This window comes from Miscanthus floridulus, chromosome 15 (genome assembly GCF_019320115.1).
Source record: "Miscanthus floridulus cultivar M001 chromosome 15, ASM1932011v1, whole genome shotgun sequence".
Lineage (NCBI taxonomy): Eukaryota > Viridiplantae > Streptophyta > Magnoliopsida > Poales > Poaceae > Miscanthus > Miscanthus floridulus.
Genome location: NC_089594.1, coordinates 12,640,891 through 12,668,265, shown reverse-complemented (window position 1 = coordinate 12,668,265; position 27,375 = coordinate 12,640,891). Strand labels below are relative to the sequence as shown.

Here is a 27,375-nt window from a genome sequence, read left to right as displayed (position 1 = left end):
AATAAAAATAAGAATAGAAAAGTATGTTTTTATTCTTCCGTCTATTTTTGACACAAAAAAACGTGCATGGTGTTGTATATGCTCTTATCGAATCGCAGGTACAGTAGCTTATTTGCCCTTTGGTTCTTACTAGCTACCATTTTCAGACTCAAAGATCGTCCTTATTATAAGCATTCGCCCGTGTGCCATCAGTAAATGAGGTTCCTAGGTCTGATCCCTGACTTATGTATGTGCTCTTTGGTGTGGTGTTTTGGGCTGACACCAATGGAGTTGCATTGCCAACAGGAACGACGATACCACCGGATTGGAATTCAATTTCCTGACAGTAATGAGGCCTCTGCTCAGATGGATAATAGGCTGATGTTGTAATAAACTGATTGCTGCCGTCGAAATGGATATTGCCGCTGCCTGGTATTGCTGTTTGTTGTTGAGTCGATGACGGGAGGAAAGTGGAGTAGTTGGCTTGATCTGAGGAAGCTAGCAACTCTCCAGGAGAAAATCCCTGCGTTGAATAAAGATCACTGTCAGCTCGTAACGCCGAGCGGTAGCTCTGGTGCTAACCTTCGGCTATTCTGTTCAATTGACGGTTCTGGAGAAACTACATATTATTTGTTCAGCTTGCAAAATCCATATTAATTCTCACAAGATATGATAAAAAAAATCTTATTACTATTAATTTGAGACCTCCAACGGTTTATAAGACACGCTAGAAAAAGGAAACTAATCCTGAAAATTCTCATAAAAAATTAAAAGATCTAATCATCAGTTAGCTAGACTCTAACCATCATTGATAAGCTATTGGATAAATTGAATGTTCTAAAAGATTGCCCAACTCTGCCACTACAGACACAATATAAATTAATCCCTAAGTCTTTATCTAAAACCCACCACCTATGCTATTATCAAACGCAAGATGAAGTAATCCCCTAAATGTACATGTAAATTACCAACCCTGCCGTTTTAAGTGACCCTTTAAATCCACATCTAAACCACTTTTGAAATTATCAAAATAAACTAAAAATATCACCTCAAGTCTACATATAAATTATCAACATATGTTATTACAAAAATAATTCTATTATCATAAATTACGCCTTCCTATGTTTTAAAATTACCTGCCTCTATTACTATTAATATATAAAAAATAACTAAGTAAATATATATATTGTACCATCATACAAATCATGGATACATACATGCGTAGGCAATAAATACATTTGTTATATATTATATTAGCATTCATTTTTCTTAAAGACTCATACACCAATGACACCAACAAATTTCAAATTATATTAATACCATAACAATAATTTATGTAAGTTAATATTTTAGATAAACTTATAAAATTTTTACCTAAAATATTATGGTGTGTGTGTGTGTGCATATATATATATATATATATATATATATATATATATATATATATATATATATATATATAGAACTACTATCCTGTAGCTGGCTACAGAATAACTTATTCTGTAGCCACTTTGAGTTACGATAATTACTATGTTATTTTACGAGATTATAGTAACTCCTTACTAAGTGGTTTAATATAACGTTATGGTAAATATCCCCATGTGTTATAGTAACCCAACTATCGTAAATATGTATTTATATTATGGTAAATTAGTATATAAAATTATAGTAAATGGAGGTGGCTACAGAATAACTTATTTTGTAGCCGGCTACTGAATAACCTCTCCCTATATATATATATATATATATATATATATATATATATATATATTCTTCCAAACGACGTAGAAGAGTTGCGTGTCATTTCATTAAAAAGAGAAGAAAACAGCGGAGGACAGGCAGAGCCTGCTTCGCAAAGTAACCAAGTATAGGACTCTTAGCGCCATACATTAGGAAAAAAAAATAAAAACAAGACCACTGCCCAACAAGCGCCTAAGCAGCCATTAGGTAGGTCATATAATTATCGCATACCTATATTCATAGTAATAATTGTAAGCTATCTACTTTTATAATAAATACTGTTATATGCGATATGAAACTTCAACATGTGGAGGAGGTTAATGCAGACTAATGATGACCATGAACTTTATGGTCTTTGAGATCCCTTTTATAGCAAGTAGTAGTGATTATTTTATTTGAATATTAATATTCTCTCGATGTTAATACCATTGTCGTGACCTAATCTCTCTTCAAGCTCACTGATCTTAATTGTCCCGCGTAAGATTAAATGACCATTTATGCTAAGTAGTAAATGAGGGTGCAGTCTTCGTTCTTCAATCTAATATCCTTGTTTTATGACAAGAGAGTTTCCATTAAAAATACAAAAGCAAAAGAGTTTCAACATGACACGAGGGTGAAAAGTTATGACAAGTACTAAGTTGAAATTTGAAACACAAAATCTAATTCATGACCTGAGACATGGAATGCAAGAGCCACTAGAATTCAAGTTAAGGCTTTAACTCATAAATGCGTTAAAGACAAATAGAGGTACGGTGTCATGTTAAGGAAGAAAAACTAGGGATATAATGGAAAAAATGTAAAGTACTCCGTAATTAATAAGTCTTGTAATCTGATAGAGGATATTAAGAGTATTTCTATGTATATTGTGCTAGAAAATGAAGAAAGAGAAAGAGCACAAAGATAAATAATTTTTATATGTTGTAGGTATTAGACACGAATTTTTAATGCTTATGTCTGCTAAGACTTTAGCTGGTGCAGCAGTACGGGTTGATAGCCTAGTATGTGTACCAATTGGAAGCTTCTAGTTAGTGACACACTAAAATTGAGCTGTAGAAATTCTATGAAAAAAAACTGAAATATTGGCCATCAATTATAAAAAAAAAACTATAATCTTGCCTGATAATTATATTCATTAGATTTTATTTAGCTCATATTACTCACCTCTGGTATTATGATCATATTGTCCTTGCCTGATATGGAGTAACCAACCTGATCTGATGAAGCCCACGACTCTCGAAGAGAAAATTCCTGCATACAGTAATGATCACCCTTACTGTGAGCTTGCAACCCCGGCCAATAGCTGGTGCTAACCAATGGGCTATTCTGATGAGCTGAAGATCATCCATCTATGTGGACACTTATTATTGATGCAGCTAGCACAATATCTTCTTCTTCTTCTTCTTCTTATTCTTATTCTTATTCTTATTCTTATTATTATTTTTATTCTTATTCTTATACAAATTGGAAGCTCATTTGCACAAAACTATCAATTCAAATCATAGTTTATAGGTACTATGAGTCATGCTTGATTTAATTATCAATTTGGAAGATTACAATATTTTTTAAAGACACCTAGATCATTCATTTTGGACAAAAAGGGATTAAAAAACTAGTGTAGAGCAAATGTTAAAATCTTGTAGTCTTTCAAATCGATGTTAAAATCAAGCATGGCCCATTTTACATGTATCTAGAATGATAGTTTCTGCAGTTTTGAAATTAATATTCTTCACAAAATGCTACATTTTAGTTTTCAATTGAGTTGTTTAGCCCCAAAATGTTTTTCAAAAGTTTGGAAAAAGATCTAAATTAATTGTTTGAAAACTAGTATTTTATAATGTAGTTTGCTAGCATGCATGCTCAAGTGAAATTCAAAACTTCTTAATAAAGACCTTGCATAAAATTACTTTTTTATATTAAATTTAAATGCAGTGAAAACAAGCTCAAAATTTTCGGATGCTTTATCTCCCTCCAAATTTTCATGACACATGTTCATTATCTTGAGCTTGTTTAGAATGCATTTAAATTTAATATCAAAACAAAACCTAATTCTTAGCATGTATTGTATTATGGAATTTTGGATTTCTTGAGCATGTATGCTGATAAATCACATGATAAGATACTTTCAAACCATGAATTTAGATGATTTTTCTAAATTTATAAAAGAATATTTTGGAGCTAAACAACTTAACCGAAGCTCAAATATAACATTCTAGGAAGAATATTAATTTCAAAATTGCACAAGCTATGATGCCGGACCGTGCTTAATTTTTAACATCTATTTGGAAGATTATAATATTTTTGAAGCCCCCGTAATTATTCATTTTGATTAAAAAAATCAAAAAGCCTATATACAGAGTTAGCAGCCTAGCGCCCTGTCGGCCGGCAGTAACCAACTTTCCTGGCAGGAAGCCACCTTCCGCCAACTCAATTAACTGTACACTCAAAATGGCAGAAAGCTTTAATAAAAAATACTTTGTTATTAGGGGGAAAAATAAGACCTAAGTGGTAGAAAGCTACATTTGAGCATCCCGCTTGACAGAATGGTCTAAGGGTGTGTTTGATTGGTTCTATCCCTTTTTATTTAGTTTGGGTGGTGGATCCATATAATTTGAGAAACAAGTATGTTTGCTTGGTCGCCTGCTTGTGGATGTAGCCTATATGCGCAGATGCAAAAAATATGCCCTCTGCCCTCGGGGTACACTCAAAATGAGTTTCACTAGCCATCCTGCTCATAATGGTGGTGGGTACACTCAAAATGGCTACCAAACATATCCTAATTACTAGCAAAACCATACCCTAATTAAGTTGTTTCGTGTTGATTGTTGAAGGCCAGTCGTCCCCTCCGGTGGCTTTCTAAATTAGGTAGTATTCTCTCTGTCCTGAAATATAAAGTACCCTAGAAATTTTAGGATAGCATTACATGGTAAACCAAATGACGCATATTACCCTTTCTAGTTACCATATTTAGGTTAATAATAGAAATTAATGGTAGGTTTTCATGTGAATGTTGTCTTTTTAAATTGAGTTAGGGGGTTAGTTCACCTGAATCTCTTATAATTTAGGACAAATCTTGAACGTTTTGATATTTTGTATTTCAGAACTAAGGGAATAGACAATATTTGCTGTGAACAAACAAAACTTTTACTGAAAAAATAAATTAGATTGAAGGTCAGATATCTATAAAACTATGTTTTCTGATTAAATTTACTTTTGAGCTTAATGTAAGGTTGGTTTGGTTTGGTTTGTTACCGAGTTTCATTGCGTTCCCCTACCAAAATTTTGTCATTAGTTTGTAACCTTCAAATAAAACCCTTTGGTAGCAAACTAAATCTACGTCACTAAAAGTTTGGCATGCCAATGTTTTATTAGGGACGATGGTCTGGTTGTGACTCAAACAATGTATAGAATTTTTTTATATTACCACCTAATACCTAATTAAATTACATACTTTGTCATAATATGTCACGGGATGATAAAACTCACTTTTTACTGATAATAGTATATAATTTCACTTACGTCATTCGGTATGCTATCCCAATAAAATATGCCTTCTTCCACAGCAACAGTACTGAAGTGACGAAACCCTCCTGAAACACAAAACACCATATTGAGCGGGGGCAAAGACTGAACCCGCCCTGATATACCTTCTTATATCTTACTCCATCCATTCTAAATTACAAGGCACTTCGACTTTTTTAGATAAATAATTTTTACTACGTACTTAAATATATATCATACGTATCTAGGTATATAGTAAAAACTATATATATATAAAGTTAGAACGTCTTAAAATTTAGAACGGATGGAGCACATCTAAACTAGATAGTAAGTAGAATAACTGGACCGATTGCTTGATGCAGGTTCGACTCCCACTGACCACACGTGCATTTCTCACCACAATTTCAAATCTGCTCCCCACTACCAATGCAATGTTGGTCCATGACGTTGAAGTATAAGCACATTGCTCACCTTTCTATCAGCTTAAGTTTTTTTTTTTGAACTAGTCAGGTGCATGATGGCCAAAAGTCTCGTAGTAAAAAGTCTAACGAGAGCAGCTAGATAAAATTTCTCAAATTATTATACCCCACTCATATTTCCACATCTAGGAGGAGTTTGCACATGAAGGGAGTGTCAAAATATAAGCCGATTCATATTGCGAACTTCTGATGCAAAATTGACAATATATGAGGTAGTGCCTGGGAATGCTATTCTGTGCCACTGAGGTTAATAACTAACAGGAGTTTGTGCTTGTGCACACTTCATAAAGTTACGAAGAAAATTACAAAATTGTGCAAAAATATATGCCATTTCTATGATATGAAAAAAGATACAATTTTTCATATTTTTGTAGCACTTTTTTCTCTCTAAAATTTTAGATAGTACAACTATTCATAAAGAGAAGTACAAAACGCAAAGGTAGATGTAGCTGTATGCCTGTAAAGAACTAGCTTACCATCGTAGCCATCGCTGACAACTTGAGGGTTAAGGTGGTCAAGCAGTGCTTCAGATGCGCCACCGCCACCTCCAACAAAAAGTGTTGCAGCGGTACTGCAGTTTGCATGCGTAGGAATTGTTTGAAGCCGATCAGCAAAAGGAAGGCCTGAGTTGTTGTCAGCCGCTGCAAAACATTCTAGATGTTACTCCATCCGTTCCAAATTATAAGTTATTTTAATTTTTTGTAAAGTCAAAGCATTTCAAGTTTGACCAAAATTATAGAAAAAATTAAAAAGATTTATGACATCAAATAGGTATACCATGAAAATATAACTAATGAAGAATCTAATAATATTTATTTGGTATCATAAATATTATTATTTTATTATATAAATTTAGTCAAACTTGAGATACTTTGATTATCAAGAAGATTGGAATGACTTATAATTTGGAATGGAGGAAGTATAATTTGCTGCAAAATTTGTTTAGTGAAGTGTGAAGACAAGCTCTGAGAACACTTTTTCTAACCTTGAAACGATGCATTATGATCAGTGGGATTTGGCTGTGATACTGCATCTTCAATCGGAAAGGACGAGTCGGCCCCCCGAACATTCGTACAAATTTTGACAGGGCTGTTTTCTAACATTACATAATGATACCCAATACTCTTCAGTTCATTGTATGCTTGTATTGTGTGCCTATCCACCAAGGCCTGCAACCAAATGACTTCCTTGATTAATATTAATTTCATCTACTTAAGCTAGCAAACAGTTGGGTGTTGGAGCTTAGGAGTTTAACATAAACCTTTTGCTGCGGATTGAAATTCTCCTTTGCAATGTATCCGTCACTAAATTCTGCTCCAACAATATAATCTACGCAATTGAAGAAGATCTGAGCATTTTCCCCTAGAATTTTGTATGCTTTCAGTTCATCCTTGTCTTTGATATCACACTCCGTTGCATGCTGAACCATGGTTTCCCATATCTTACATTTCTCTGACATTATGTTCAGAACGACCTTCATACCAATGAATAACAAGTTTACAAGTTCGACTCTCTAGATAACAAATACGGCCCGGGCTTGTTTGGAACACAGGAATACAAAACGGAGGAAAGGAAAAAAAAAACAGGAATATGATAGATATGTAGTAGCAAAACAGAGGCACAAAAAAAACATAGGAAAACTTACCAAAATGTGTTTGGAACATAGGAAACTAGATCAATGTGGGTCCCATTAATGTATAGGCTTCAAACAAAATTGCATGCGTATGCTACTGACACATTTGACCCACCAAACACATGTCCGAGAAGCTTCATGTGACATCGTTCATTCGTTCTTATCCTCATTCTCACCCCTTCAACTGCGAATTGTGTATCGTTCTCTCACCTGTTATCTATTCCCCAGATCCAGAGCGAATGGAAAGCAGCCGGCCATGAGCTGCAGCTGATAGAGGGGCGAGTGCGGATCCACGCAAGGTGGGCGGTGCAGCAGGGAACTGCTGCTCGACGACGACTCGACAAGGCAGGCATGGGGCAGCAGCAGTTGTGCCATGGTTTGCCTGTTCTTCTTCGGCCCGTTGCGCCAGTTCTCTCTCTTCTTCAAGTTCGTCGCCTTCAGTTTTGATGGCGAGCAGAGTGCTTCTTTTCTCCTCACTCGCTTTGGACTTCCGCAAAACCACGGCTCGGAGTGGATGTTTCTTTTCCCGTGTTTTGTGAAGCAAGCGATTCCTTTCCTCTGGAACGGCTGGCTGCTTTCCTCCATTCCAAACGGTGTATGATATCAGCAAAACCAAGGAATGGAATTCCTTTGAAATTCCTGTGAAAATCCTCCAATCAACAGCCCTAAATTCTTGCATAAAATTATATAATCCCAGATCAAGACCCATTAGGTATGCATTATTATTCGCTGAATTTTTTATCCTAACATGTGTCGTGGAAAAGTTACATGATGGGGTAAGCACTGGAAGGACTGCCAATTGACACAATTGTGGTTCTCACCAAAATTCTGCGGTTCTTCTAGAGCGACAGCGCCCTCTAGTTCCATTCCATTGTTTAGTCTATGTGTGCTTGCCAGGAGCATTCAAAGTTCTGAGCAATTTTTTGTGTGTTTTATTACTAATATCCCCTAATTTGATGGATTTGGAAAAGTGCAGTGTAGAGCTTAATATTCAAGTTCAAGGTAGTACATTGTATTTGTTAGACATAGCACACGAGCGGTCATCTATAGCTGAGTTGGTTACAGTGGCTCTAGTAGCACTTTCTTAGGCTCTGGATTCAACTCCTCATGTGAGCGAATTTTTAGTTGGGGTTAAAAAAAATCCGTTTTTAACCCCGGCTCCTGTTGCGCTCGTTTTCACATGAGTCACAGGGTGCTGCTGTGGGGTCTTATGAGTGAACAAATTTCTGGTTGCTGCTGTGGGGTCTTATGAGTGTGAGCAAATTTCTAGTTGAGGTTAAAAAAAACCATTGCAAGGAATGTAACTATAGTGAATATTGTGGTAAGGATCTTAGAGTGTGAGCGAATTTCTGATTGAGGTTAAAAAAATCCGTTGCAAGGAACGTAACTGTAGTGAAATATTGTGGCAAGTTAAATTTGTGTACTGGTTTGTTCCAGAGCGTACGTAGACAGGGTTACCTCACGAAGATTTTTTCTATGTCTGTTGTAAGCTTTTAGAAAGTCCTCCACGGTTCTGATGTTCGCCCCTCGGAGCCTTTTAAAGTACGTTCCATTTTTGCCAATTCCCTTCAATCGATAAACTTCGTCATCCAACTTCGGTGGGTCACTCTTTTCATTTGCTGCACGAAAAAAAGAAAAAAACGTGTCAGTAAAACAAATGTATGCATTAATCTATGACAAAGATCGACCCGGACATTAAGGGCGCTATATCAATTACAATTTCTACCAAAACATCATAATAAGTCAAGTTCGGGGGTTAAATGCTAAATTTTTAATAACCAGACAAAAACGTCACGAATTGCCAATACAAAATCATCATAAATTCCAGAATCCTCTCGCTAATGAACAGTTTCACAAAAATTTCCCTCCCCTGACACCTGTCCTCTTGCTGAGAGATCACATAAGGCACTGAAGCTAAGGATCTGTTTGGTTGACGCTTAACTTTGTCATAGTCGACATTCAGTAGTAGACCTGAGCAGTTTGTGGGCCGGGCTAGGTTCGGGCTGCACAAAAAAAAGTCTCGTTATTTCAGACCGAAAAAGTTTCGCCCATGACCGTTCCACTGGGCAAGTCGGGCCTAACTTTTTTGGGTCAGGCTCGGGCCGGCCCCGAGCTTGGGAGGGCCGTCCTCGCATTTTACATTGTAAAATAGCTAAAATAGTATTTCAAGCCGGGCTCGGGCCTAGAATTTTTTTCTGGACAGCGGGATCTATGCCCAGGCCTTATCCATTAAGGTTTGTGGGCAGGCCAAAACCCGACGGGCTCAGGGCGGGCCCATGGGCCAGGCCGGGCTCAATTTGGTCAGGTCTATTCGGTAGTAAGGCATGGCTGGCACAAAAAAAAAATATGGTGAACAAAATAGTTGCCACACTTTTGGCAAACTTTGTTAGAACGCCAGTACTCTTGCCTTGCCTCTAAATCTATCTATTATATTATTAAACTAAATGGCGTGTAGTTGTGAAGAGAAAAATCATATGTTTAAAACAATATTGTATGTGTTACAATTTTGGCATCTATTCTTAATAAAATCTATTGTGTGAAAGACTTTTATTTGGTTTCTTTCGTTTGAGATTCAAACCTTGTATCTTAGGGGGTATTTGGTGGAGCTTCACCCGGTTTCAGCTTATATTGCTACAATAGCCGGTGATGTAAAACATAATGGCTTCACCGGCTTCTAATTGCTGAGAAAGATGAGAGAAAAAAGAGCCTCATAAAATAGTGGTGCTACAGTACATGAATACTGTAACAGCGGGTGAAACTGCCCTTGATGCTCTACCAAAGAGAGCTTTACTTATAGAGTGGTATAGGGACGAAGGTGTACAGGAAAGCGATGAGACTTTAGCATTTTGTAGAATGTACAACCGATAGTTAGGGCTTGTTTGGCACGGCTCGTGCTCCAGCTTCTTTGGAGGAGCCAGAGAAGCCCTACCAAACCCTTTAGAAGAAGAAGCTGTTTTCTGGTGAACAGTAGAGAAGCCAAAACTGTTTTTAGACTGGCAGCTAGAGCAAAAAAAAAAAAAAGTAGCTCCTCCTAAATTGCTCTGGCTTCTCAAAAAAAGCATTAGAGAAAGAGCCCTGTTAAACATGCCTTTAATACTTACACTCGCTGCGTCGATCCTTAACCGTGACTGGATTCATGAATGCTTCCTGAATTCGAAGTCCATCAATGTCCCCGTTCACAACTCTTGCTGCGAGGATGAACTCCCTTGTGCGAGTCCTCACGGACCCTTCCCTGAAACAGATGTCAGCAAAGGTGTGACTCCCATTGACCAGCTTGTGAGCACATACTCCATCCAATACAGATCCTTGTCCATGTCGGCTGATGACTATCTGTCTGTCGACCTCCTCTGCTGTCGAGTCATTCTCCCTAGAGAAATCACCCGGCAGAACAACCATCTCGACTTTCACTGAAGACAGTGGACCAGATCTGATTGCCTCACCATTACTATAGATTGCTACCTCTACATCGTGACCATTCCCTGCATATATTCTTTTTTTCGTGTAAACTGGAACCTTCAACTTGTTGCAGGTAAACCGGAGCTGCAAGTTCGAGGGCGAGGAAGCCATTTGTCTGCGAGCAATTAACCATGTCATTAAACAGTGAAGTGAACTCTACATTACTACAATGGAAGATACATCAACATCAACCATATACAATTTGAAATGGAGGAATGATTTCGAAAGGACTCGTAGATAAGCAGATATTTAGGTCCTTTAAATAAAAAGGCTATATATAAGTCTTTTTTTAGAATTGAAATATTTGGAAGATACATCAATATCAACCATATAGGATTTCGAAAGGACTCATATATAGGCAGGTATTAGGCTAAGGCCCTTTCGCGGCTATATAAGTTAAAAGAATAAAAATGCATCCTAGTCCTCTTTGGATAGGTCACTAGTGGATCTAAAGGGTGGTTCAGGTGGGCCATGGACCATCCTACAACTGTACCCCAAGGCCCAAATCTTAAGCCACGTTATAAATTTTGAAGTAATGACTTCACAAGATTTGAGATACAACTTGATAACTATACATTCATGACATCAGAAAAGGTGATAGCTTTAAAGGAGGCGTAAACAATATTGTTGAGTTTCCGGTCAATCTTGTTGGATACCAAAGAGAGATAGAGTTTTTCGATTTGACATATTTTCTTCTAAAATCAGTATCTAGTTTCTATACCAATGGCAGCACCAAGTGCTGAGAAAGTGTTTTTCTACAACGAATCTGGTAAATAGCAAGAGAAGAAATAGGATGTACGATATATGGTCATTCAGTGACTGTCTAGTCAATGTTCATCAAGCAAGGTATTTTAACTGAAGTGAATGAAGATGATATAATGGCCAATAGAGAAGGCACAAGCGTCACGTCTCAGAAGTAGTATGGCAGTCGCCTTCTAACTATTGTGGCCTCAAGGTCAATTTTAGAGGCCATGGGTCGACCCATTTTCCCTAAATACTATGATCTCGATGGTCTATTGGGTAGTATGGGTCGACCCAAATATTTTTCTAAAATCATAAACCATGAATAATATATTAAGATTATTAGCAATGCATCAAAATAAATAAGTCTTCAAGTGAACCATGATTTTAATTTTATCAATTTTCACTTCCAAAATATAATATTCCTCACTGTACTTTCAAGAACAGATAGTCTTACAAGTTATGACCAATCGTATGCCCTGTTCACTTGAACTACTTTTCAGCCGGTTTCAGCTTATTCTCCCTCACAAAATACTATTGAATCAGCTGAAACCAGTCGGCTTATGTACCAGTCGAACAGGGCCTCGAAAAAAATGAAGAACACTGATCAATTAAAGAAAAAGATTATTAATATGACGAGTGTGTCGACCCATGGTACTCACTGGTCAATACGTTCTGGCCGTATTGACCCATTAATTTAGAGCCTGCCCCTATCACCCATTGGCTCTATTTACGTGGGTCAGGTCAAGTATCCCATGGATGGACCCGACCCATTCCTATCCATAGTGACTCAAAATTTTGGTTAGATGCTCATATAACACCATATTAATTCGTTTGTTTCGCATTTGGTAAATCTACCATAAACCTTGTTTTGGTATATGGCCCCCTCCTTTCTGCCATAAACCTTGTTTTCTTATAACAAAATCGGCCCCTCCGCACGACGCGCACGTTCTTCCGATGTGTAAGCTGTCTCTATACAATCCCCGTTCGTTTCCTTCCACTTCCACCAGCCGGACCCACCGCGCAGAAAAAAAAAAAGCTTCCTCGACCCTTCCGTTCCCACAGGACAAAAAAGAAAAAAAAAACTCTCGACGATTCCGACGCGCTTCTGCCGCAGCGGCCTCCGCCGCCGTCATCCTCGGCCCCCAAACCATGGCATCGGCCAGGGACACCGCAGGCTCGGAGGGGGCGCCTCGGCGGCCGTCCGCCTGACGGCACCCACAGCAGCGTAGGCGGCTGCCCGCCCGAGGGCCGATGGGAGCGGCAGCCGCGCCTCGGTGCCTGCACGCTCGGGGGCCCCACGGGAGCGGAGGCGCCGCCCCGGCCGAGGGCGTCGCGTGCGCGACAGCGGCAGGGCCTCCGGCCGAGGGCGTCGCATGCGCGACGGCGGCAGGCGACCGCTGTGGCCGACGTCCGCGACTGACGATGCCCCGCGTCGTGCCGCCACCGCTTCTGGTCACGGGAGGAGGACCACAGCGCGCGCGCCGCTCGCGGCTGCGCCCATAGGGCCCACTGCTCCCCTTCGCTGTTTGACTGCGATTCTGTGGTCCAAGAAACCCTAGCCGCCATTTTCAAACAGGTTAGTTGTCACGCAATCACCATCCTTGACCTTCTTTGCATCCTCTTCCTGTTCAACGTCGTTCGATACTACCAGATCTGCCTTACTCTCCCATCAGGGAGGTTCTCCTTTGCAGAAAGTGGAAGAAGCCCACCTGTTTCGTGCGCCATACAGGAGCAGTCCCTCATCCTGCTTTCCCTGAAGCTGATGGACGATGGGGGTGACCCAGGTCTGTTTCCGTAGCCTTCATCCATCCTTGCTTCCAGGTTGCATCATAATCTGTGGTGTTCTTGCACACCATTCCATCTACCTTATAATTGTTCTCTTCAGTGGTGATCAGCAGTTTAGTTCCGCCATTTTCTCCTAACCTCCTCTCCATGTCTTTTCTCCTACCGGAGTACCCAATGAGACGGGACTAATAACCATCGAACGAAGACGCTTCCAGTCAGACAAGAACGCTACTACGCTCCTTGTCCGAACGACGGAAGATTGGTTTTGCCTCGCCCGACCTCCGAGGGCTGACTCCGCCTCGCCCGACCCCCGAGGGCTGGCTCCGCCTCGCCCGACGGCCGAGGGCTGGGTTTCGCCTCGTCCGACCCTCGAGGGCTAGGCTCCGCCTCGTCCAACGACCACGCCTTGCTCCTTCATAATGACGAACATAGGGTACGACAGGACATTCGGGTCAACCGCAGTACCAGGGACCATGCCCTGCCCGCCCGCCTGCAGGAAGGTACCGTCGGGATACGACAGGACAGGCGCTTTAAGCCCTTTCCAACCTAACAGTGCCTGAATAGTATTGTATGCGCCGACTTTTGTCCCACGGTGTTGTGGGCGCCGCCATCAGCCATCGGGCACGTATACCGACATAGGCATGCGACAAGCACTACGGTCCAGGACAGAACTCGCGTCATCCATCCCCAATTACTCCCCGAGGGTTCACTGCTCGGCTCTCCGGCACGCCGCACCGTTCGCCGGCGTAGGATGGGAAGCACCCACTTGCTAAATAAGGCCAGGGCATGGCCTATGAGGATCGGCGAACACGCCACCTCTGATACGGTCTGCCATGTTAGCAGGGCTGGCGCGGGGAAAAAGGAAGACCCGGCTCCCTTGAAGGACCTTCTATACCTTTGGTATTTTCCTCGTTCTCCGATCTGTAACCCCTGCTCCCCCCTTGGACTATAAAAGGGAGGGCAGGGCACCCCACTAAGGGGGGCGACTCTCGAAGGATCAGTTCAACACACACGACACATCACACACAGCTGAGCAGCGACTGAGGTCTCAGCGACCTTTCGACCATTCCATCAGAGACTTGGGACCCGTCCCTCTCTCGATCGTTTGTATCCCCTACTATGAACCTTTTTCGGTGCTAATAACACGAGCAGCAACAGACTGGACGTAGGGACATTCAGCCCGAACCAGTATAAACCTTGTGTCCTTTAGCGCACCATCCGGGCCTAACGCGCATCAATTATAAATTTACTAGCCGGTGTTTGTTCGAAACACCGATAGTTGGCGCGCTAGGTAGGGGCCTTTGTGCGTTCCAAATCAGGCCTCGGATGGCTAACCACGCAATCAGCTGGGTCCCGGGCGCACACGTGCGTTTCGGTGACCTGGACTTCATCGTCACGGTGGGAGGAGAGTTGGCGTTGGCCCGTCTCGCCATCCAACCTCTCCCCTCCATCGGCTCCGGCTACCGGAGGCTTGAGGGCCAGCCCGGCGTCTCCCTTGGACCCCAGCCGTCCAGGGAGGCCCCGCGCCGCCTCACCCTCTCTCCGGAACGCTCCACACGGAGCGCCTCGACGGCGTTTCCGTTCGGTCTCTTGCAACGACCTTTTTGACTTTAAAGATCTTGTACAAGCACAAGGATGCTTTGAAGTCTTTAATGGTTAGCGAAGCATGGACTGGGAACAAATTGGCAAAACTAAAGCTGGTCTAGATGTGCATAACATTGTGCTCTCTACACAGTTTTGGAATTCAGTGGAAGATTGCCTTAGAGCTTCATCCCCACTCCTTATTGTGCTTAGGGTGGTTGATGGAGATGAGAAGCCAGCAATGCCGGAGGTTCAAGCTCTAATGAAGCATGCAAAGGAGAGGATCAATCAAAGCTTTGCCATCCAATCCAAGAAATCTTTGCTCAAGAAGATCATGGGAATAATTGAGCGACGTTGGGAGAAACAAATGGATCATCCATTGTATGGGGCTGCAATGTACTTGAACCCAGGGAAGCTACATCCTCTCCTAAAAAAGGATGATGATGCAACTGTTGGACAGCTAAGAGGTTGCTTTCTTGACGTGCTTGCAAGAATGGTGGAGGATGAGGAAACTAGAAGCAAGATCAATGCTCAAGCCATGGATTATGAATATCTTAGAGGAGAAGCTTTTTCAAATAAGATGGCCATACAAAACCTTGAGTCAATGAGTCCTCATAAGTGTTTCATTTCCATTTTAATTTCAGCAAGTGTACATCATGTCGATTTAATTCCAGCTAGCATTTTTTGGTCCTAGCTCCTAAAATATTGTTTCATTTGTTTGCTCTAGTTGATTGGTGGCGTTCCTATGCTGGCCGTGCAATTGAGCTACAAAGGTTTGCAAGGCGTGTGGTTAGTCTTTGTGCTTCATCATCTGGCTGTGAGCGAAATTGGAGCAAATTTGAATCTGTGAGTATTTCCTCATTTGCTTGCTGCCCTTACCAATATTTCAGCAAGCAGTTTATTCATTTTTTGGTTGCAATTGTGTTTCTGGTTTTGTAGATCCACACAAAGAAAAGGAACCGATTGTTGCATAAGAGGCTGAATTCTACTGTCTTTGTTTCCTACAACCAGAAGATGAAATCTAGGTTCCAAAAGTTACGCCAAAAGAAGGGAAAAAACTTTGATCCTTTGGTTATTGAGGACTTTGATTGGAACAATGAGTGGGCTGACTCTTTGCATGTACCCCCTCAAGGTGGTTGTGGGTGTGAGTGTGATCTTACTTGGAACCTTGTTGATGAAGCTGTTGGAGCATCACAATCACTTCAAGGCCGAAACTTTCCAAGAGCAGCCCACAGGCATGCAAGAAATTCTGCACCTACAGTGAATGAAGATGAGTTGGGTTCAGACAATGAAGAAAATCCAGATCCATTTGATGATGCAGATGTGATAGATTGTGAGGATGATCCAAATGATGCCAATGAAACTGGAGAAGATAATGAGGCAGCCAACATCGCTGGAGAGTTTGATGATGGCTATTGAGACTTGAGAGATTAGAGATTTCAGTCCCTCTTTTGTAAGCTAATATATGTGCTGCACTAGCAGCACTACTAATTAAGTATGTGCTGCACTAGCAACACTACTAATTAAGTTATATACGCCATTAGAGACTAGTTTATGGCTACTAAGAGATGGAACATTTCATATTTGCAATTTGCTACTTTATGTGGTGCCCTAGAACTCTAATAGCACTGCATATTATGCTTATAATTGGCTATATTAAGGTTGGATTGGCATCTGAATTTTTATTGCCATTATATATTAAGTTGTCTGTGTGGCGTCGCCTAGGCGAGCGCCTTATTCGCCTAGGCGGCTGGAAGGGGGTCGCTCGCCTCGCCTCGCCTTACCGCCTTTAAAACATTGCTAAAGATGAATTACCTCTGTTCCTTGAGTCAGTTTCAGTAGACCAAAGAAGACAGATGCTACATGCACATTATGTTTGCTTAGTTAATTGGTTTGGATATAGTGCCTATTCTCACTTTCTGCATTACAACAGGAAGAAATAGAGCAGAGTTTCTAGGCCGACACATTTCTTCTTCCTCCTATTCTCCTAAGGTGAGTAGTCTCTTTTCTTCTCCATCAACATATATGTGTTCTTTCTTCTTAATGATGGCTACAGTTCAAACATCATGTGGTGCTTTTGTTACCAGTAAAGTATATTTGTCAAAGACTCAAAATAGTTTTTCCTTCTATGTGAACAGAGTATTGCACTATTGCCAGTACATGGAAGGGATATATTTTTTAGCAACAACACAGAGGATTGATTGCAGCGTTGAAATTAATCTGTTGCTCTACCACTTCCTTTTGTTCCTTGAGGCTTACAACTTACTGCTGCCTTATATTGCCTCCTTTGCTCAATCCTTCCTACCGGTCATGTTTGCCCTTTGGTATTCTTCCGGTGCTGCTTCGATTCTCAGGTGATGTCACTCTACTTTTATTTATCTTCTCACCTACTTACGGTTGACGGTCCTTAGTTCTACGAAGTTGACAACCACTTTTAATCTGAGGCACCCATGGTTAGTTTTGTGCTTATTTTCTCTCCATCATCTTGCTGAATGACTTCCATACCTATTGCTGTTGTTTACATCAGTTGATAACCCGTCTAAGGCATACATAGTATTTCGCTACACATGGAAAAAAGCCGCACGAAAGTTCACTCACGCAGACCAGTTATTTGGAGGTCTGGCATTGCCCCGAGCCATCAGAGATAAAAGTTACTTTACCATTTCGACATTCTTTTTTCTCATGTGTACATAAGACGCCCCTGATTGGTAGTTCGTGCTCAACTGTCAATGGATGATGTTCATCCATGTTGCCCTCTTATGTAGCAAACCATATTTCGGAACCTCTTCTCCAATCACACTGAACAGTCAGGTGGCAATTGATATTGCCACCAGTTAATTAACCTTTTGGTTCCTCTATGACGTTAGCTACTGTTGTTGATTGCGTCCTTAGTTTTTGTCATCATTCTCAGTTACGATATGATTTTAAATCCACTCGCATATGATTTCATCCAGTCTACACAAAATATTTTGATCACCGAGTCTACTGATATATAATCTGTCATCGTTCTCAGGATTTAAATCTTCAGTTGCAAATTTGATATGATTTTAGATCCACCTACATATGGTTCCACCGAGCCCAGAAGAAAATACACTTACCACTGAGTCCACTGATATATTGATTTAGTGCATAGTTTCCCGATATAGAACTGCCATGCATGGCATACAAAAAAAGGAGAAAGGATAAAGATTTTTTTTTCTTCTCGAACCAGATATCATAGTGCTACGATTTTTGCGCATCCATTAACCGCTTAGTTCTAACACAGCTCATTTATATCATTAATTGTGTACAGCCCTTGAAGAATAAAAATTTAGGTCAACCTGGGTGCTCAGCATTCAGTTCCTTTTCTTTCATTTAGGCTATCAGTTTCTACCTTCTTCGCCAGGAAATTCATAAGGAATCCCTTCTTTCAGTGTCACTTTCAGCTGATCATTCACTTGCTACCCACCTAATCATTGGTTTTGCATATTCAAGGTTCAGAGTAATAAGTAATTTATCGTTGAAAAGAAGAGCATTAATTTGACGATTTCATGGTTGTACCAAGTGTGACTTCCTGCGATGTGCATTTTTTATTTGTTTCTGAATCATTCCCATGACAGCCCTTGCTTGGCAAGTGGCCAGTCCTGTAGAGCATAAAATTTGTTTGAGCAATCTGATCCTTTCTTACATAATTTTGGTAAGTATAATCTTTATCTACTGTACTATCACACCCCATCGTCAAATTTACTGTCCAGCATTGATCTATTTGTCATTTTTAGTTGTTCGGGCCATGCTCAATACAGTTCAACTAGACTAGTTAGATATATGACCTCCCGACTACAACAAATAGTCTCTTTTGATTTCCAAGTATATTGTCAATTAAAAGACTTGCGTTTTGTCGATGCTTGGCCACTGACCTGCATGTTGCATAGTTTTGTCACCCCTCTTGCCATTTCATTTTTATGTGCTTATTGTTTGCTAATTGACATTTATCTGATGGCTTTTCCTTTTATCCTACAGTGCCTTCAATTGGTTAGATGCTTTACGTAGAATATATCCCAGATTGGCTAAGCAGGAGCAAGAATTAAAGCATTTTTAGTTTCGAACAAACACATTGTATTTCAGGATGAGAAGATTGTGAAATGTGATTAAATCTTAGAGGTGCCAGTATCTAAGACTACTAACGTGTCAGATGTATTCAACTATTTTTATGAGTAAACTTATGTGCTAGACCTTGCTATCCCGCGCAGTTGCGCGGGGGTTCCTGCTAGTTCGATTTTGTTCTCGTCTATCGGCAACAGGACCAAACAGTTTAAACAGGAAGCAGCCGTGGATGGGCATCATCATCATTATTATTATTAGTATTAGTATTAGTATCAGTATCAAATCTATAGTTTCTCAGCCGCTACAGTCATACAGGAACAGCCTACAGCCTCTGCCGCCCGATCTGCCCATCCAACGGTTCCTATTGATTATTACTGTTTTACTGTTCCGCCATGGCAGCCAGCCTTGTCCTTCGACCACCACAGCCTTATTCATCGGCCTCGTCGGCCGCCTCCCCGGCCGGCGGCACGCTGCCTCCGCCTGCGCCCCTCGCTTTCGTCACCTCTCTCTTCCTCTCCCCGGCCGGACATGCTTCCTCCCCCGGTACCAGCGCGCGTGGATGCGGCGCCCCTGCATGTTGCTGCGCGGACGAATCGCGGCATCTCCTCTTCCTTCCCACGACGGCTATGGGTGCAGATGCGGTGGCTGGACCTGCCGGCGCCTGCGATGGCCGATTGCGGCGGCGACGGCAGCTGCGCGTTCCGACGGGCCTCGCAGGTGGCTGCCGCGCGGATCAGGACGAAGAGGTGGCGACGGTGACGGCACTTGGGGCGCGGGCGGGCCCGTTGCGGAAGCGGCGGACCACAATCGCTGTCATCCTCAACTCCGACAAATCTGCCAGGTCTACCTCGCCCCCGTCCTCAAATACCTCACCGCCGTCCTCGACTACCTCGCCGGCCTCCTGACGGTGGCGTAGGCACCGCCTCTCTCACCTCCCTAAATCGATTCGGTTCTTATGTCCCCAGATCGATTTAGTTCTTGATCTAGGGTTTCAGATTGATTTGGTTCTTCATGTACAGGTTCCAGCTATTATAGCTCCAAACTTTAATTCTTGCCTCTGGTTAATGCACGAGTGATGTGGATTACGCCAAATTGTTGGCATTATTCTGAAATATCTGATGAAGGGAATATTGTCTCTCCTCTTCTGAAACTGAACAGGCTGCACATCGACGTGGCCAGCGCCTTCGAAGGGTCGGTGCTCATCATGTTAAGAGTCGGGCACAGGAATGGCCATGTTCAGCATGGGCGAGTAGTTTCTGCCTGCTAAGAAGCTAGCCCCAGATATTTGCACAAAAAGGGTGAACACACTTTGCACATGTGCGATTTATTTCACTGGATTAATAATAAACTTATTTGTCAATCGTTTCAGCAAGTTCATGTAACATGTCTGGTTTGCCTCAAAAAAATCTTACTACATACTGAAAAATGACAGTGAAAATTAATTTATGTAGCAAAGACTGAATATTTATAGTCGATCTGTATCAGAGTTATTCAGCCATGCAGCAAGCTATATATACCAGCAAATACAAAAAAAAATACAATTATCCCAGGAAGTACCTGAAACTATTTTTTTCCTATCAACTTCGATTTCCTCAGATGCTGCGCCGTTTGAGGAGGACTTCGAGGACGATCAGCAGGCAGGGGACGGTGACGAGGAAGTTGGTGGTCATGGACATGAAATGGCAGATTTCATTGTGGTGGAAGATGAAATTGATGGGAATGGACAAGTTGTAAGGTGCGGATCTTTGTCCTATCTTTTGAACCAGTTCCATATCTTTGCCTCTGTCGAATCATATCTGACTCTGTTCACTCCCAATAATGTGTACTGTTTCTTATTTGTAGGAGCAAGAATTTTTTAAAAAAGTACCACGGCAGGCAGCAGGTGTATTGTCATCTGCTCTGCAAGAGGCTGAAGACATATTTGGTGATGTTGATAAGCTACTACCGCTAAGAAAGCAAGAGGTTCAGAGGGAGGCTGCTAACTCTGGTGAGTTAAGGGGGGCGAGGCTTCGACATGAGTTTCAGCCATTTATTCTAGCAGAGAAGTATATGACAACAGAAGATGACCAAATAAAACAAAATAATGTCCCTGAGAGGATGCAGGTGTATGTGCTAGCTAATTTGATGCGATATCCTAAACAAGTTTCCATGTCTTCCAAAATTGGACCATAAGTGCTTTTATTTGTGTTCGCAGAGATGTCTCATTTCGTTTCTTGAAAAGCCCCTCCCATACTTCGCTTCTTTGTCATATCATCTATACAATATCATGTCAACCAGCATTCTGTTAATAATGTGTTTCTATGTTTGGCTGTGATACTTGAACCTTTTATCCCAGAATTTTAGTATTAAATTGTTTGATTGTTGCCACATGATTTTTGTCGCTTCTATGTTTGTCAATTACTCCCTCCGTTTCAAATTGCAAGACGTTATAGCTTTTCTAGGTGCATAGTTTTTGCTATGCACTTAGATATACACTATGTCTAGATACATAGTTAAAGCAATGTATATAGAAAAGCCAAAACGTCTTATAATTTGGAACGCAGGGAGTAGTATGTTTCAAAAAAATTGTTTGGCAGCTACTATTAGTTCCCAATGTTTTCTCTGCCTTGTGTTGCTACTAGATCATGCCTTATTGCTCAGCTCATGATTAGTGATGCATGCTTGCCTTTTTGTTCAGCGTTACAACTCATATGCTTACCAATTGTTTGATGACTGTTTTTAAAAACAGCCGAATCTCTTCATGATGCCTATTTGTTAATTGATGAATCTTGCATCTTATTCCATGGTGATTTCCCCATTGAATTCTAATCAGCTTTTAGATGGTCTTGCAGCGATGTTTTATCTGCTCAGCCAGTTGGTATGCGCGTTGAACCTGCTTCCTTATTTGGTTACCTCAGCTTGCCTCCTATTCTTGGTAAAGTTGACCTCTATGCTTAACAGAAGTGGTTAAGTATTAATTTTCTATTATAACAAATGTCTCTGCTGCTGATGTCAGTCCATTATCTGATGAAGCTTGCATACCATGTTGTCCTTCCATATCATGTTGTCCTAATTTGAACGCTGAATGAACTCCATCAGCCTTCTAAGCATCCTATGGGCGATGCTGTCTATCTGTTCAGTCTGCTGGTATCCTCACTGTACATGCTTCCTGTATTTGGTGCCTCTCACCTTGCGTTCAATGCTTGGTAAGTCACACCATTGCAAAGTTGCCCAAATTTACATTTGTGTGCCAGCCTCTATACATGGAATTTGAATTCGACAATGTATTACAGGATGGATTAGATCTGAAATCGTTCTTATGCTTCCTACAGCACCCAACATGCGCGATGCCAACCTCTGCTAAGACATCAGCACCTAATACACATCATCAGCATAAACAGGTTCCCACAGCTCCCCAGTTCATGTTAGTAAATTGCAATGTCTAAAGCTCTAAATGCGTGTTCCATGTGCTCTGTGCTTTCAGTTTTTCTTTCCTTGCAAGGATGATTTCTGCTGGTATTATTACCTGGCTACTTACAACTGAACTGACATAGGAGATGCCTTTGGTGACTTAGTTGCAACCTGTCATCTATCATCACAACGTTCTCTGCGTTGCTGCCTAGCTACTCAACCTCCTGATTTCCTCATGCCTTTGGATTCGATATTTGAATTCGACTATTTGAGATGTTTGTGTTAGAAACCCATTATTCAATTATTCTTGATCAATCAGACATTTTTTATCATTTAGTAGGTCCTCCTGAGATGTACAGAGACACCTAATCATGTGCACCCTGTTTTTATTTTATATATACCTCCATTGCTGATCAAGGATTGATACAATGTATGATGTACATGCAGCAACATTAAAGACCGGAGTTTTTACATACTAGCTCCAAACTTAGGGGGTGTTTGTTTTTTTATACTAAAGTTTAGTCCCTGTCACATCTAGTATTAAAATAGATTAATTACAAAACTAATTACATAGATGGAGGCTAATTTGCGAGACGAATTTATTAAGTCTAATTAGTTCATGATGTGACAATGTGATGCTACAGTAACATGTGCTAATGATGGATTAATTAGGCTTAATAGATTCATCTTGTAAATTAGTCTCTATCTGTGTAATTAGTTTTGTAATTAGTCTATATTTAATACTCCTAATTAGCATTCAAACATCCGATGTGACATGAACTAAACTTTAGTCGCAGGATCCAAACACCCTCGTAATACCCTGTTCTTTAGTCGCAGGATCCAAACACCCTCGTAATACCCTGTTTAGATATGGCTAATTCAATACATCATTGAAATCACAGTTCACCTCTGCCCGCAGCAAAGCGCGGGGTGCCCCTAGTTTACTATATAGGCCTTATATAGCCGTGTTTAGCTGGCGAATTTTTTTAGAAAATGGTACTGTAGCACTTTCGTTGTTATTTGGTAATTAGTGTTCAATCATAGTCTAATTAGGCTTAAAAGATTTGTCTCGTGAATTTTGTCTAAACTGTGTAATTAGTTTTATTTTTTATTTATATTTAATGTTTCGTGCATACGTCCAAAGATTCGATGTGATGGAAAATTTTGAAAAATTTTGTAAAATTTTGGAAACTAAACAGGCACGTAGTGCAGATTTTGGTTGAGAAACGCTGGCAGTCCAGCCAGTGGTTGCCCCATTGCCTCAGATTGAGCACAGGTTGAGTCGATCCAGACGCGTAGATATGGATAATATAGCTATGAAGGGAGCAATCATCACGGGGGCGGGTCTTGACTGAACAACGGGGGTATTCGTATTCCACGGATGAATGATGAGCTGAAGATCAGCTAGAAGCGATCAACCCGACTGGGGAATTTCAATGCCTATGCCGTAAGCTGCAGACTCTGATCCTCACGACCTCATGGGAGACAGGTGGTTGAAGACGCTCCCAGTCCGATTCCGATCCCCTTCCTTATGACCTTATGACCAGCAGCATCTCCACAGTCGCCCCTACTAGTCCCTAGTAGGTGACAGGTGGTTGAAGAGTCAAGACGCTCCCAGTCCGATCCCCTTCATTCATCGACGCCTCTCGTGCTCACGTATACTTCTTAGCTACCTGCTAGCTTAGCTACTGTCAGATGCACGCCGGTTATGTGGATGATGCCGGCGGGGGAGGACGACGCACCGCCTCATCTGCACTGATGGTGGCGGGGAATATATGGTAGATCTAGTCTGAGCTCAATCACATTTAAGTGTACTGTATAATAATAAAGCTAATTGATTTTTATGGGCTGCTGCAAATTGAGGTGCACGCGAGCGTACATCGATCCCTGTCAGTGTTTTTTGTTATCATACGACCGATCTTTAGGACGACTAACTCCTTCAAATTGAGGAATCAGCTATGAACGTAATCAATCGGCGTCTGGGTAGTCTAGTAATATAAAAACGAAAAATTGGTCACGCAGTATTCAAAGCAGGAAAATTCAACGCTAAATTAGTAAGTATCCGAAGGAAATTAAGATGATTAGTAAGTATCCGAAGGAAATTAAGATGATTGACGAACTCACCGGCTGCAGTGTAGTCGTCGGCTGGCCTAACTCCGCACGTCGAGACTCGAGAGCTCCGCTGGTCGTCGGCTGGAGTCACTCATGTGCTTCTCTGAGAGCTTATTAACAGTAAAGGCTTTGTTTAGTTCCAAATTTTTTTTTCCAAAAAGTGCTACAGTAGCCATCATATCGAATCTTACGATACGTGCATGGAGTATTAAATATAGACGAAAAAAACTAATTGTACAGTTTGGTTGGAAATCGCGAGACGAACGTTTTAAGCCTAATTAGTCCATAATTGAATACTAATTGCCAAATAAAAACGAAAGTACTACAATAGCTAAATTTCCAAATTTCGCCCAACTCTGCCTGCCAATTTCCTGCCAATTTCCGCCCTTAGGCCCGTTCAAACACGATTCCTCTGACGTAACGTGATCCCATGTGTCAGCGATTTAACATCACCCTTACCCTCTATCGCTCTTGGTTACACTTGGTCCTGGTGGAAATAACAACAGCCTGGTTGTCACCTCCATACCGACTGAACAGGCCCAAGAAAATTACAGGGACCCGAAATTTATCACACTACTTCGATTAGGAAAGAACAACACAACACAACACAGTCCCCTTTCATATGCTGGATCCCGCCGTCCTGAACCCACGGGCGCCACCGTAGCGGCGCCCCTGGCCACCCTGAAAGGTCCTAAATGGTAGAGGGAGGTGAATAGCCTATAAAATTTTTCTAAAAACACTTAAGCAACCGGATTAGACAACTAAATAGCGAAATACAATTTTACACTAGCTCTACAAGGGTTGCAAGTCACCTACTCCAATTCTAATATCCTATTGAGACTGGCACACAAGCAAGACTAGAGAGCTAGCAAACTAATTTACAATTACAAATAAAAGCAACTAGGTACTCAACTAACTAGCTAACAACCTCTACAACAAGATAAACAAGAAAGTAATGCAAGAGAGGTTGATAGTGTTATACCGAGCCGGCAAGTGTCAATAAATGAATACCAATAGAATTCCAATAAGACAAATGACACACGATTTTTCTCTCGAGATTCACTTGCTTGCCGGCAAGCTAGTCCCCGTTGTGAAGGCTCACTCACTTGTAGGTTCACATGCTTATAGGCATCACACGCCTAACCCACACTTGGGTGTCGCACAACCAACACAAGATGAGGGCACTCAACTTCACGAGCAATTCACTAGAGTGGCTTTTGGCGCTCCGCCGGGGAATAAGCCCAAGAGCCCCTCACACTAGTCACCGGGAGTGGCCATGAACAAACACCAACTCGTGCCAAAGCTCCTCCGCTGCTCCAAGCCAGTCTAGGTGGCGACAACCACCAAGAGTAACAAGAGAATCGCAGCAACAACGATCACCAAGTGGCCTCTAGATGCAATCACTCAAGCAAATGCACTTTAGATCACTCCCAACTCACTTGGATGCACAATCAAGCAAGAGATTGAGTGGGAGAGGGTTTGCTCAGCTCAAAGGATGCTATCACATGTAAGAATGACCAAGAGAGTGAGCCAAACCTAGCCTTGCTCTATTTATAGAGCCCCAAGGCTCATAGAGCTATTACACTAACGAAGGAGTACCAGACCCTAGGTCCAGACCCTGCGTCGGGGCGTCCGGACCATCACACCAGGGTCCGGACCCTCTCAATTTTCAATCGCGCGAAGACACATGTTCAATAGACCGTTGGAGCAACCGGACGCTGCTCCGGACCGAAGGAACAGGGCTGCTCTAGACCAAGAGTCCAGAGTTCGGTTCCTCCCCTTCGTCCACCCAAAGTGCGCCACGCGTCCCTTGATTTGAAACTAGCCATTGCCGCGCTCGCCGCCCTGCTTGCGTGCGTCCGGACTCCCCGTTCGGACTCCAACAGTGGAGCGTCCGAACCAAGCATCACCAGGGTCCGGACGGATCCAGAGAGCTTCTGAGAGGTAAAAATGCCTCCAGAACTCGGTCCGACTGAGTCTTCCAGACCAATGCGCATGGTTCGGATCCAATGCGCATTGGCCCGGTACTATATGTAGGGCTCTAGTACCACTTGATAAACACAAATTATATCTAGCTACCACCTATGCATGCTAGTATTTCAATTCATCATTCAAGTATTGTATTACTAGCATACACCACACAAGCATGTATTTTTGAACTTAAAAACTTGTGCAATGCAAGCAATCATATGTAGATGCACATTCAAATGCCACAATCAAGTTCATGAGCTTGCTCCCCCTACTTGTGTGCTTCAAATTTTAATTGATCCTCTTCTATTTTCATACAAACTAGTAAGCAAAAGCACAAAGCTATCTAAGCTTACTAGCAATGCTCAATAACAAGGCAACCAATGCCAAATTAGAGAGCGCAATTACTTAGCTACACAAACTAAGCAATGTGACTAACAAGGTTACACAAACCAAATTAGCCACACAAGTGAGCTACTTCTATGCTACACAAGCAAGAAGGTAACTAGTAAGCTACACAAGCTAACTAATTACAAGAGCAACTACACAAGCACAATGTATATAAAAGTAATTACAAGCTTGTGTAACGAGGATGCAAACCAACGGGAAGAACAAGGTTGACACGGTGATTTTTCTCCCGAGGTTCACGTGTTTGCCAACACGCTAGTCCCCATTGTGTCGACCGCTCACTTGGTGGTTCGGCGGCTAATTGGCATCACCCTGCCAAGCCCGCATGTCGGGCACCGTAAGAACCTACCCCAAAAGTGAGGGTAGCTCAATGACACGCTTTACTAGAGTTGCTCTTCGTGGCTCCCGCGGGGCGAGCACAATGCCCCTCACAAAGCTCTTCTCCGGAGCACCGCACAAGCTTCTTGCGGGCTTCAACGGAGACCACCACCAAGCCATCTAGGAGGTGGCAACCTCCAA

General features: G+C 41.7%; 2 protein-coding genes across 3 annotated transcripts; one reads left to right on the top strand and one right to left on the bottom strand.

The window, feature by feature from the left end:
• LOC136509334 (calmodulin-binding protein 60 A-like) lies at nt 1-24,554 on the bottom strand. Its single transcript, XM_066504160.1, has 10 exons — nt 24,493-24,554; nt 16,056-16,150; nt 10,431-10,900; nt 8,788-8,948; nt 6,958-7,170; nt 6,682-6,865; nt 6,173-6,337; nt 5,236-5,306; nt 2,881-2,967; nt 1-502 (listed from the first exon to the last, which is right to left on the bottom strand). The coding sequence occupies exons 2-10, from the start codon at nt 16,085-16,087 to the stop codon at nt 149-151; spliced, it is 1,737 nt and encodes a 578-aa protein (XP_066360257.1). The 5' UTR covers nt 16,088-16,150; nt 24,493-24,554; the 3' UTR covers nt 1-148.
• Nucleotides 12,495-22,825, top strand: LOC136509335 (uncharacterized). 2 transcript variants are annotated; one of them, XM_066504162.1, is made up of 12 exons: nt 12,495-13,105; nt 13,203-13,313; nt 15,623-15,741; nt 15,835-16,887; nt 17,034-19,819; nt 20,137-20,295; nt 20,575-20,713; nt 20,821-20,965; nt 21,798-21,892; nt 21,974-22,163; nt 22,251-22,358; nt 22,442-22,825. In XM_066504162.1, exons 5-6 carry the CDS (start codon nt 19,371-19,373, stop codon nt 20,243-20,245), a joined length of 558 nt encoding a protein of 185 aa, XP_066360259.1. In that variant the 5' UTR covers nt 12,495-13,105; nt 13,203-13,313; nt 15,623-15,741; nt 15,835-16,887; nt 17,034-19,370; the 3' UTR covers nt 20,246-20,295; nt 20,575-20,713; nt 20,821-20,965; nt 21,798-21,892; nt 21,974-22,163; nt 22,251-22,358; nt 22,442-22,825. The 2 variants fall into 2 exon arrangements, with proteins under 2 accessions (XP_066360259.1, XP_066360258.1); XM_066504161.1 differs by having other exon boundaries at nt 12,508-13,105; nt 20,137-20,276.
• Nucleotides 24,555-27,375: the final 2,821 nt, after the last annotated feature.

Excerpts from the sequence above, each read along its gene's own strand:
- LOC136509334 (XM_066504160.1), bottom strand. The coding sequence starts at position 16,087 with ATGCTCCAACAGCTTCATCAACAAGGTTCCAA. Across the intron at positions 10,901-16,055 it reads CTTCATCAACAAGGTTCCAA|ACAAATGGCTTCCTCGCCCT; the intron begins GTAAGATCACAC and ends AATTGCTCGCAG. Across the intron at positions 6,866-6,957 it reads ATTTCAATCCGCAGCAAAAG|GCCTTGGTGGATAGGCACAC; the intron begins GTTTATGTTAAA and ends ATTTGGTTGCAG.
- LOC136509335 (XM_066504162.1), top strand. The coding sequence starts at position 19,371 with ATGGCAGCCAGCCTTGTCCTTCGACCACCACAGCCTTATTCATCGGCC. Across the intron at positions 19,820-20,136 it reads AACTCCGACAAATCTGCCAG|GCTGCACATCGACGTGGCCA; the intron begins GTCTACCTCGCC and ends GAAACTGAACAG.